The sequence below is a fragment of the Acromyrmex echinatior genome, chromosome 8, assembly GCF_024713525.1.
Source record: "Acromyrmex echinatior isolate Ae372 chromosome 8, ASM2471352v2, whole genome shotgun sequence".
In the NCBI taxonomy this organism is placed as follows: Eukaryota; Metazoa; Arthropoda; class Insecta; order Hymenoptera; family Formicidae; genus Acromyrmex; species Acromyrmex echinatior.
The window spans coordinates 2128765-2141810 of NC_141859.1; the positions used below are offsets into that span (position 1 = coordinate 2128765).

A 13046-nucleotide genomic window follows, 5' to 3' on the forward strand; every position below is an offset into this window, starting at 1 on the left:
AATTACAATTTTATGCGCCGTGAAATACAAAAAAAATATTTGAAGAATCATGAATACACACGTATACATATATAAAACATAATATTCACAAAAATACATACGTGTATGAAAATATATATAGAATTATAAATACAATTCTATTTTGAAATCTGGCAATTACAGATTGTTGAAAGCAGTCCAAATCGTTTCGAATATTACCTAAAATTATCAATAAGAATTTTTTAATTTTTGAAAGTCTTCAATACTTTAAAAATGTCTTTTTTATTTTTACGTTATTTTTTTCTCTCAACATTTCTTCAATTTGTACGTAGACAAATAAATACAATTCTATCTTTAAATATTTTAAATGTGTCTCGGATATTCAAACATTTTGAAGGAAAAACTTTAAATTTTAAATTTTTAAAAGCATCAAGACACATTTAAAAAAACTTTTACATTTTTCAATACTTCTACATATTTGCAGTACTTTAGATTTCTGTACGATCAAGTCGTTTAAAAGTTTTCAAAAAATGAATTTAAATACCTACGACTAATACGATAACACTTCTATAATCGATTACAAAATAATAATATTTAGTATTTTGTAAAAGTGATGTGACAGTATATTTTTAATAAATAATTTGAAAAATGTAGAATATATTTTTTATTAACCTGCAAATATTAAATATTAAATATAATCCATATATTAACAATCATATGAATATATGAGTCCTTTTCTACATTTTAAAAGATTTTTAATTCATTCTTGTGCAACATATTTCTACTCATAAAAATATTTTATGGACCTGCCAAAAATTATTCTTCTCCCTTTCCTGATGAAGCGATCGTGTCGTTCGACATAACACAATTGAAGCGGATTTCTCAAGACGTTTTCGTTGCGCACAGGAGCGCGGATAAAAGATCCTTTCTTACTCGCCAAGGATCAACCACCTTAAAAGCGTCCTGAGCAGGGATGCTTCTTGACGTTGATGCAACCTCCTCGACTCTCGAGTCTGACGTTCTTTTTCATTATTCATATCGTGCCCCCAGCACGCAGCGTTCCTCTTTGCCTCGTCTTACATCGAAAGCAAAACGCGACGTCGTGTGAATCCGCTCAAGCGTAAATATCGTGGTGAATTTCATATGAGACAAGTTGAAAGCTCACGAAAAGCGCTTTTCTCCTTTAAAATCCGCACAAACCCATATTGCATCATAAACGTGACTGTATTTCAGTTTTAAAAAAAAGAAATTTGTTTTGTTAATTCGTAAATACTTGCTCACGTAAGTGCTCGTGTAGAAGTCGATTTGATCTACGCTTTAATTTATTTATATCAAAACAAAATTTTTGATTTTTTATTTATAAGTATTTATAAATAAAATTTTGTGAGATATTTTAACATAAAATAATCGTCAAGTATTAGAAATTTTTAAAAATCTATGTCTTTTTAAGATATTTCTTTAGTAATATTTTCATTTTTTTGTTCCTGTTAGGTCAGTTTGACTTCCGTATTGACGGAGTATTTATATGACGCGAGTATTTATAGCAGCTATATACGAAATAATGTAAAATTTATTTATGCGAATCTAATTACAAGAAAACTACTAACAAGAAAACATTTTGGCAGCAAAATCTATTTTTCTCTTTTTCAGTTTCTCAGTTTTCCCATTTTCGATTCCTTCGTATCGTTGGTCACTCATGTTCTCTATTTACAATAGAAAAACCAGTTGCGTCTTTAAAAGCAATGTTGCACCTTCAAGCGCGTGTAGCGTGATTTCCCGCGATTTCCGACGTTAAAGTCGTCCAATATCAAACTTGTATCATACAATGAAGGTTGAAGAGACAGTGAGAACGCGAACTTAACGACGCTGGTAAGGAAACCGGATCGGTTCGACTGCCTCGGTGATACGAAGGCGTGTTGTCCAGATCGGGTCCACTTGTTGCAAGAAGAAGGGCTCAGCAAACGCGTACGATAAATAATGACCAGCGGATACGCATTTATCAAAATACTATTCGATACGGATGGACGCGCAAGCGTGCGTGCCGAGTGTAAATGAGAATTCGCTATTCGTCGTTCCGGAGTTGAAGCAAGATAAAGACGCGACGAAGCTTAAAGCACGAGATTAGAGACGGCAAAGTTACAGGAATAACAGAGTAGATGTTACCTTGCGGTGCAACACTATGCAACACGGTGCATTTACTATGCAACAAATCTATAAATTAGAACGCGGAATATGCTACCTGGAGGAATCTCATCTCGTTGAGTGAGTTAAGTATTGCGAAGCATTTTCAACTCCTTTCCACCAGAAACCTGATCCTTTCGACGAAAATAAATATTAGCCATGTCTAATCAAACAGATGAATATGCAAACAGATGTAAATATTGCGAGGATAAATAGTCGCTATTCTTTTTTATGTTTGTGTATATCTTTTCTTTGGACACAGTTTAATAATGTTGATGGAATTTTTAGAAAGTCTAAGAGAAATTCGCTTGTGGATTTTTATATTCATTTCTATAATTAAAACTCCATCGGGATTAAAAAAGTATCTCATATTAATTATAAAAAAGACCTCGCATTATATGGAAATTTATAATTATATGGAAATTTGAGTTCCAGTGAAATGAATTAGTTTTCATATATACAATGCATAATAACTCTCTAACTTTTTTGCAATAAAATCTCACTGTAATGAGTGAAAATTAAGTCAGTTTCGAAAAAGGCTTAATATATCTTTAAAAGTGAGGTTCTACCGGAGTGAGAATCACTCTAAAAATTTCAGAAAGAATATAGATTATAAATACAAAATGATGTTATAGAAAACAATATCATAAAACGACAAAAATAAAACTCTGTAAACATAAATTTTTGATACATTTTTGATATACGATAATCCAAAAACTATTTATTACTGAAGTCTTATAATTATAATATCTTTATAATCGTATACTGAAAATTAACTCATTTCACCAGGATTTTCCATATAATTAATCGGGGTTCTTTACAATTAGACTAAGTAAACAAAAAATGGTCTGTTCAATCGAATTATAGGCTCAGTGCAACAAGATCATTACCAACGAATTATGTTTTTATTAAATAACGATTTCGTCATTATTTGAGACTGGAGTAGAACTCCAGTGCGAGCGCATTGTGATTGATAACGCCGCATTAAGAATCCATTATCTGAGGAAGACGATTGTACTTATGATAATTAGCTGTATTATTTCAACTGTATTGCAACATTGCCCGGCGGCGATCGGGGTGTGGTTGCGATCATCTTTCCCGATGGGGTAATTAAGTCTACGTCTAACTACAAGTAGCGCGGCCATTTATTAGCGAAGTACGGCACTCCGTCATCGCAACGTTGCTATTAAGTGGAAATGCAATCGATAATCCCTTCGAACTTCTTGGTGGTTACAGGTACGTTAGATAAATTAGCTACACTGATTTTGTTTCGGTCAAATATTTGTTCACCAGCAATAACTCTGATTTATTGTGTGTATCGCAAGGTAACGTAGATATTTGCAGATATGGCGCTTTACGAGGCACATATATGAAGCAAATTCTCAAATATTTTAGAAGAAAAAAAACAGCTTAAAACAATTTATATTAATGTAACTCTCGATATAGCTAAACGTATAACGGAAATATTTAAAGGTAGAGAGATAGGAAATAAATAAAATAACGTGGATCTGAAATATATTATCTACTTGTTTTATTGATAAGAAGTTGGCCCATCATCTATAATTAATATAGATTCTACCTTCGTTGGAATAGAATCATATATACTTGAATAGTATAGCAATTACAGCGCAATATTTTTCTAACAAAACCTCTTTTAGTTGCTTAAGAAATATTGAAGAAGGAAATCTTATTCTTCAAAATTAATATTTGATAAATTGAGTGATTACATTGGTGAAGAAAGATATTAAAGATTTAGAGAACAAAAGGCAATTTTAAAAAATAGAGTGAGAAGAAAATTTCCTCCTCCACACAATATCATTTATATAAGCAATTGAAAGATGTTAAGAATAATACATTTCATTAGTAACTATTCACGCATTGTGTGATTCTAACAAAGTTAAAATGTGTATTAAAAGCAACTGATAGACCAATCTCTTATAAAATAAATAGTGTATTTCCCAGATGTTCATATTATTTTATAATAATATTTTATAATAATATTCCTATCTCGATCTTTATTTGTATATTTATAGATTTATATATATAATTTTGTAGAACACGCGGCATTTTCTGTGAACTTATATCTCCCTTTAATTACCCTGTGTTTGTTCCACCTCAGTTTAAACGAGTTTTTGTAGATTTCACTTTCGACCGTAATAATATTAATGGAGATAATAAAGACAGCTTCCTGTATTTTGTACAAAGCGCTGCTGTTTCGTAGTTTATGAAAAACGCGTGGAAGTCGTGAAACAGGTAATAGCGCGTCGCGGCCCGCATAATTTTCAATTTCAGCCTGCCCTTCCCTGCAATCAGGCGCGAGGAATCCCACGACTTAACCGACGTACAAAAAAAAAAGAAAGGGTAAAAGCATCGTTATGTCGAAAAACGAGCTCGCGAGCGCTGCACGCTCAATCTAACGTTCTTGTCGCGTTTCGTATCTTGACAAAAAGCTGAACAGTTCTTGTGGATGCTGCGCCACTGGACGTCCATGCTGGGGCACTTTTAATGGTACCGATGCGAGCAGACAGGCCTCTGGTCCCCCTTTCGCCATCCGCTCAACCGGACACCGACTTCGGGTCCGAGGACCTCCGGACCAAACGGGGTTTGGTTCACGCATCTGCATATAAATCATTGGCCGGACAGGCTTAAGAAACCAGCGGGCTACAATGCCGACTCGCCAATAACCGCGAAACATCGCCTTCAGTTTCTTCCGAGGGTACCACTAAAAACAGCTCCCACAAGACAGCACCGCCGCCAGGCACGAGGAAGAAGAGCAAAAAGGATATCAAGAACCGGGAGAGTACGGGCTGACGCGGAATGACTTCCTATCGCGTGAGTTCTCGCACACCGTTTCACTTCAGGACGCGATTGGAATCTTCGCACAGTAATAGTTTTGTGACAAATACCCTAATTTCCAGGGCTTCTTCCAGGAAAATTTAAATTTAAGATTTAAAAGTTTTTTACCTTAGCCTCTAAAGTCTCCAATTGCGCCATCCTGGGTTCCAATAGCTGCTGCTGCTGGGCACCAACTCCGGTGTGTAACGCGGTCTGAAACGATTATTTATCAGATTAAAGTATTAATTACAGTAAATGTATTAATTTTTATAAATCACAATTTTCTATTTACACTTATAAATTTAATTGTCACTTATATCAATTTAATAAAAAAATACATGCGAGAAATAACGTGTTAGAAAAAATATTGATTAATGGAAAATTTAATTATAAATTAACCCTTTCAGATTTAATTTTAATGGTTAAACAAATTTTGTTTAAGTTCAATTCAAAAGCATTTTGATAAATAATTTATACTGAAAATTTTTTTTTCCAATTCTATTTTTCAACTTTATTATGTACATCTAATCTTAATGATGTCGATAGAACCAAATGATTTTAATGAATAATGTTTTCAAATTTGATACATATCGATCGTAATGTACAGAGAATGTAAAGGAGTTAAAGAAATAATAATTTAAATATTTTTAAAAACTATTACAAAACAATAAGATTTATTTCATTTTTTCTTTCACACAACTTTGCTTTCCTTATAGTAATTTCATACAGTACTATATGAATATTTATTTTTATGATTATTATGTGTATCTGTAAATATACAGTAATATAAAAAGAGCATAATAATAAACCGTGAAGAATTGTTTGACTTCTTTTTTTTTGCCATTAACAAGAAACTCTATGATCGAAGGCAAGCTTGATATCTCTCCCCTGAGCTTATATTTGTATACTAACTCACGATATTTGATATGACCCTCAAGATATATTATATACATTCTATATTCACCAACCACGCCATTGTAAAAGGTTTCGCGTTGATCTTGGTAATAAAAGAAGGAAAGTTATTCGCAAACCGCGACCTTCCGAGTCTTCATCGTCGGCGTAAGCTAATACCCGTGGCGGCCGTAACATTTTCTAAGGACAATGAGATTTCAACGACGAGAGAGAATACTCGTTGCGGATTATTACGATAATTATTATTACCACCGCACTTGTCAGCCATGGCTGAAATCGAGAATGCATACCATCTCTCTTCTTATTGACGCGAATGTGTGGTATTTTAAACATACAGTGTAATTGATACATGCAGAGCGCCATTGGCAATATTCACAGATTTTAATCGTAATTTGAATTAAATTAATGCGTAGAAACGTACGATATGCTCATAGAATATATTAATAATTTAATAATAATTTGCATAGATCTGTATAAATCAACTTATGGAAATAACAATAATAATGATCACGATCTGTATACATCAATCTATGGAAATAACAATAATAATGACCACGTCTCAGAAAATATTATAAATTTAATATTTCTTTAGGAGCATTTATGCTTGCACTTTATAATAATAATAAGTAATAATTTTAAAAATTCTCTATGAGCAATAATATTTCTATTATGAATTGTATTAACATCTTTTTAACACCATTTATATTTGCAAGAGAAGAAATTATCAGCGAATGGAATTTCTTAAATGTGTCTTATAGGTATATCTTCATTACGAAAACTTCTTTTGAAAAATTATTTTTCGCTCTCTTCTCAAAATTTTTTAATTTCGCGCATCTCTTACTCAAGAAAGGAATACAACCAAAGCGCAATCATACTTGGCGATTCCACAGGCGATGGAAAGCAGCTTTGCGGTTACCATAGGCAACTCCAACGCAGCGATTACGATTAAATAAAAATTGTTCAAGAAAATAGTCGAGATAATGAGTTGACGTACAAAGCTCAGACGCCTTTGCAATCTCATCTAACATTAATTGAATGTTTCGCAACCAAAGTGTTAAAGATTAGCTTTTATTACACTTCTGAGCTTAGAGATACAGGATATTTCGCAAGCTAACCTGTTCTAAAGTTTTCTCAGAAGATAGAGAAAATATCACTGAGACAATAACCACCTTTAAAACACAGAAAATGTATTGTGAAAAATATCACTTTAGGTTATTTTGATTAAATATAGTCTTCTTCCCTAACACATACAGTATTGAATATTTCTTGGTTGATTTTCATTTAATATTGAATTTTTTTTTCATTATCATCGAGAAATGATTTTTTTTCCAAAAGTTTTTGATTTTTTTAATTTTCGCTAAATATTCAAAAAATAAGAGAACATTATTTTCTTTTTCGCGCTTTATGATGGAAAAAACATCAATCACAATGTACGTGACTCCGAACTTCATCGTTTTCTATAAGTTTTCTGCGAATTGAGCGAAAGAACTTTATGCCACCCACGACGTTATTAACTTCCCGATTTCTGTTCTCGGTTCTATGTCTTTCGTCTTTGCAGGTTTTATGGAGTTGTGTAAACCAGTCGTCAAATGAACTAGTAACGAACCTTTTCGATTCTTCTTTAAACTGGAAGGTATTCAACTCTCTAATCTATCAGCGCCTGAGATGAAACTAGAATTGAAAAGTGTCGTGTCAGCTTAACCGTCGACGAATTTTATTTGCCGTTAACTGTGCTAAACTTGTTATTTTGATTGCAAGCGTGGTTATTTAACGATACCGCAGATCTTATTTTATACAAAAAGCAAGACGCTGTTTTAGATGAATTTCAAAAAATAATTCGTTATTGCTCATTTAAATTTTTTCAATAAACGCAAACTAATCATATAAATAATATGACGTAATTAAAATTCTTTACGGAAAATATGATTTTGCGCTAAATTATTTAAAAATTTAGCTAAATACAAATCTGAAATTTTATCAAACTATCAAAATAATCATATAGACCACTCAAGCTGTTATTAGAATGTTAAAATTTTTTGCAATATTGCTTATCATTGAGAAAATTTCCTACATAATTATTTTCAGTTTAACAAAATTATTTTCAGATCTGTATATAGCTTTTTTAGATACTTCAACAAAACTATTCTTTCCATGTACATCTCAAATATTTTTTAAAAGAAAATGATTAGTCAAATTATTATCTACTGTCAGATAATGCGCACAGAATATTTTTCGTTCTGTTTATGTTTGAAACAAAACGTTAGAAATACAACGTGACAATTTAACATGACAACAGTAAATCCGTTCGGTTTCGATTTATGATTTCAACTGTTTATTATATCAGTTTTATGAATTTTACCATTTAAATTAAAATGGTAGAATAGAATACATCAGATTTGTGATATATATGCCAGTAGAGACTTTCGATAACCAAACGTGCCAAAATTTATGAGCGAAGTTTTGACGTTGTGAATCGTGATAGCCAATCTCTCTCGCTATTCGTCACTGTCGGAATGTAATGTACGCATCGCATGCATCATATTCTGCGACACATATGCCACAGTTTAAAGCTCTTAATGTTCTTTATGACAAACTATTTTATCAAGGGCATTTCGTCCAAAGGCATTCAATCTATCTAATAATATACATTAAATTTGGAATAAAGTTATACGTAAAAAATAATGACATATATAATTTTATAAATAACATAATTTAGTAAATTAATATAAAATTGATAAATCTGATAAGACAAAGTAATTAGCAATAATTACAATTGTTTTCTTAATAATTATTAACAAAACTGTTTGCAATGTTGAGTTTATTTTTAATTGATTCGCTTCTTTTAATCAAAAATTTTAATGCAAAAGTCGTCGTTAATTAAAAAGAACACATGTTTCTTCGTTGAACGCCATAATTTTTAATCGTTACATGCACCACTTATGGTCACTAACGACGACCACGTGATTCTGCTAGTCACTGAAAAAGAAACGAAATCGAAAGAGAACTCGTAAAAGAGACAGAAAAGAATTAATGTTCTTCGAGTTGTACCATTAAGTGCAACATTTCGCGACAGGTCACATTTACAAGCAAATGAAAGTACGTATTAGTGACAAAGAAATGAACCAGAAAATAGAAGAAAGAGTATTATTGAATATCAATGTCATAATTAATAAAGTGACAGCCTGAAGGCTTTTAGCGATTTTCTAATTTCATATATTATATATTTTATATGTTAAATATATCACTCATCTCCTATAACAATGACATAATTAAACAATTGTCATTTTTTAATTACTTGCACAAAAAAATAAAAAAAAAATAGGAAAAGCATACTTCAAAGGAAAAATATACTTTTACTCCTTTATAATCAATTATGATACACCAAAATTGCATTTCAAAGTTAATATTACATATAATATTTAATATTACATATAATATTTTATATTAATTAAAATTTAATAATTCAAAACTTATTTTTTAAAAATTTTGTTTTAATTATGTCGTTGTTACAATAAATAAACGATACATATTAGGATTAATCTAGATTATTGTATGATGTCAATTAGGCTTGTCAAGATTATTTTTATATTCACAGTTTCGACGCAGATTTTATACGGTGTCGTCGCACATTTTGGCGAACAGGTTGGACGGAACGGGGTTTTTACGAGCGGTTTTGTTGCTCCGATTCGTCGGTAGTCAGCACATTGTGCTTTACGCCGCCGATGGAAGGCGCGGTTTTGCGGTCGTTTGCCGACGGCTTCGAGGGCGTCCACTACATGTTGAGAATAAATAAAAAGGAAAAGGAGGAAAACTGCGGGAAAGGGAAGACGTAGGCGAATAGGTGCGTACACGCCTCGTCTTTTAAAGGCCGCACATTCGCAAGAATACCGGAAGAAACGTCGCAACCGTGAACAGAAGGGAAGTAATGATGCAATGATATGGGAAACATAATAAAATGTATATAAATAATTAAGTGTACGATAACGGTAATTTTTATAAATATTTAATGAAGGGAGAAAGGAAGAAAAATAGACGTAATTTATCTGGATCGACGGAAGTAATTTAATTATTCTAATTGAATAATTTTTTAAGTGGAATTTTCTATGTGTGAGAGCAATTTAGTGATCCTGATTAAATTACTCTCACATAAAAAAATTCCACATAAAAGTTATCAATTATTTATTATTAAATTATACTTCAAAATTAAATTGAAATAAAATTTCGAAAAAGAATTTTTACTTTAAAAAAGAATTTTTGATTTTTCCAAGTTTATCTTTTAAAACTCTTCAATTTTCATTATCTTTTATGACGTTATGATACATCAAAGTTAAAATTATTAAGCTATTAGTTTTTACGTTTAAAAACAAAGATTAAATCCGATGAAGTGCATTTTTACTTACGTGGCTCGTCGATTCTGAAAGGCGAACAGGAGGAAGAAACGGCGAGAGAGAAGCTGCAGAGCTCTCTCCGCGGTGTAGTCAGAAAGAAAAATCTCAGTTATATTTCACACGCCATCGAAGTGTCATGTGTACACGCATATTCGTGCGAACAAGGCACACTGGCATGTCCCGTGCTTTTTTTCCACAAAGAACATCAACCCAATCGTATCTTCATCCTCCTCGTCTCCATTTTTCACGCCTTCATATTTTTCTATTTTATTTTTCGGAGACTCTCTCTCTCTCTCTCTCTCTCTCTTAATTACTTTCCAAGGGAATGAAAATGAGCTCTCGTTTTCCTTTTATCCTTTTCTAGGAAACATAAATTGTATTTATTCCTTAATGTTACCTAAAGCACAGACACTTTCTAGATACAATGCAAGAAACGAGCGAATGAAGGAGAACTATATAAACTTTCAATAATTTTTAAACCTATATCTATGTTAAAGCTCGATTTAACATAGATGATAACAATGATGATCCTAATTTATAAAAAAAAATATACTATAAATACGATTTAATTTTTATTTGTAATAATTCACGTAATATCTCAATTTTATTAAAGTAATTTTATTAAAGTAATTTTCAATTTTGAATTATTATATAAATATTGTACTAATTCACGACAGCAAATGTATAATAGAAATTAAGCATCGTGTACAACGGATTTGCAACGTAGTGCATAACGTGTGACATTTAAGACTTGTATTTCCTCACTGCAGCCATGAATTATGACGCTACAAGCAAAAATCATGTGAATTATTCTCTGGCAATATACGTCAAAATAAATTAATTTTTTCATTACCACTACGACATATTTGACATACGGGAAATCTCTTTTTTCAATAAATCAACAAATAACTGTAAATCTTGATCCAATATCGTGAGAAATATTTTCACAAATATAAGATATGCATAAAGAAAAGAGAGTTTGTTTTTCAATATATTTTATCAATCTTTGTTATCAAAGCAAGGCGAGTGATGCCATAAAAATAAAATATTAATTTATTTCGATATGTAGTGTGAGAAAAAATTGCGTAATATATATATTCTAGTAATCAATAATGACTAATAAAAATATAATATCATAATATCATAATTATGTAAAGTGTATTTTTATAATGATCTTGTTACAGATACGATTAACGAAAATATGTACTAGTACATATCTACGACGCATAACAAGAGGAAGTACAATTATCTTTGACGATTACGTTAATCATTAAAATGACGTTAAAACCGATGGAACGGTAACATCATACAAAACGAAGCGAAAAACGAAGTACGTACACTATGTTTACATAACACTCGACTTCTCTTAGATGGGAGGAAATTTGCTCTTCGGAGCGCAACGACGACGACAAGAAACAACAACTCCGTGTTCACAGATAATCAAGTCTCTTCCGTTAATTGGCAAGCGGCACGATAGTCGATGGTAGAATCAAGACGTGGGCAATTGGTGAATATTGGTATTTACACTCTTAGCTTCGTGAATACGGAAGCATCACTGGATCGGCTATTACGCGAAACGGCGAGATAATTCCTCTATATCGTGCGTTAAAGATGACCTGGTCACGCTCGGCTAACTCCAGGACTTCGACGTATCAATTAAGGCAAGATGAACGCCACACGGAATATCGATGTTCAGGAAGAAAACGCCTTTGTAGGAAGCGACGAGAAATCCCGTTCGTTTCCAGTTGCAATGCATTGAGGCTCCTTTTCTCAATATTAGAATCATGTACATGTGTGTTATTAATTAAGTTTCTCGGACAATAGGAGTAATTCTGCGAGATTAGATAAATGGCGTTGAAATGCATCTTGTGAAGGCAAGGATATCATGTAAGATTACACAATGTAAGTTATCGAAGCGTGATTTTCTTGGCGGATTAGTGGCAGACAATTTGGGAACAATTGAGAATGGGGCGCATAGTTTACTAATTGTCGGTGTGGAGAACGATTATTATGCCGCGAAGAAGCTTTTGGCGAAGTGAGGCGTGAGTAATCCGAGAAGATACTGTTAGATATCTCACACAGAGGGGCTTCTTTCCCGTGCCGGAGGCCAATTCTCCAGGTCGCGCGTCGCATACCTAACACGCGATTTGATCCGTTTCTTTTTGAGGCAGGTTATTACCGTGGGTTATTCCTTGGAGAAGAGGCTAAGTCTTCCAAGTCTCTCGGATCCGCCCATTTCGTTTAAGTTAAATGGAACGTGCGACCAGTCATTAAATTATCTTTTAAAAATATAGATACATGTATCTACTTTGTGAACTGCGATGCTGGAGATTAAGCGCGCGATGGCTGGAACAAATTACGCATGTTATTAAAAATGTTGAACTAGAGATATATGTACTACTTAGAAAGGATGAAAAAAAAGTTAGTGAAAGTATTTAAAAATTTAGCTACATATAGAGCTGAAAATAATTTTATTAAACCATCAAAACAATTACGTAGGATGCTCAAATGACTGCTAAAGTGTCAATACTTTTTGTAGGATTGCTTGTTATGCTTGAATCAATGAAATTATTATCTCTGCATTAATTTTTAAATACTTCAGCTCATGTTTCAAAATAGTTCTTTTCGTATATTTTTTAAAATTAAAACATAATTTCTTTTTCCAAAATTAGATGTCTGCCTAGACCTAATTATAACATTTTCAAGCTTTTACAATTATACTTTGCAAAAAACGTGAAATAATTAGCATCG

The 13046-nt window shown here is 32.2% G+C and overlaps 1 protein-coding gene across 3 annotated transcripts in view; it reads right to left on the minus strand.

The window, feature by feature from the left end:
* sprt (PDZ domain-containing protein sprite) overlaps nucleotides 1–13046 on the minus strand; it is an 82314-nt gene that overhangs the window by 20499 nt on the left and 48769 nt on the right. For 2 of the 3 annotated variants that reach the window (XM_011069027.2, XM_087408394.1), the window contains one exon: nucleotides 5125–5208. In XM_011069027.2, coding sequence (XP_011067329.1) covers nucleotides 5125–5208 — 84 coding nt within the window. Of the gene's footprint in view, nucleotides 1–5124; nucleotides 5209–10307; nucleotides 10817–13046 lie in introns of those variants that run through there. The other variant, XM_087408395.1, reaches the window with a different exon arrangement.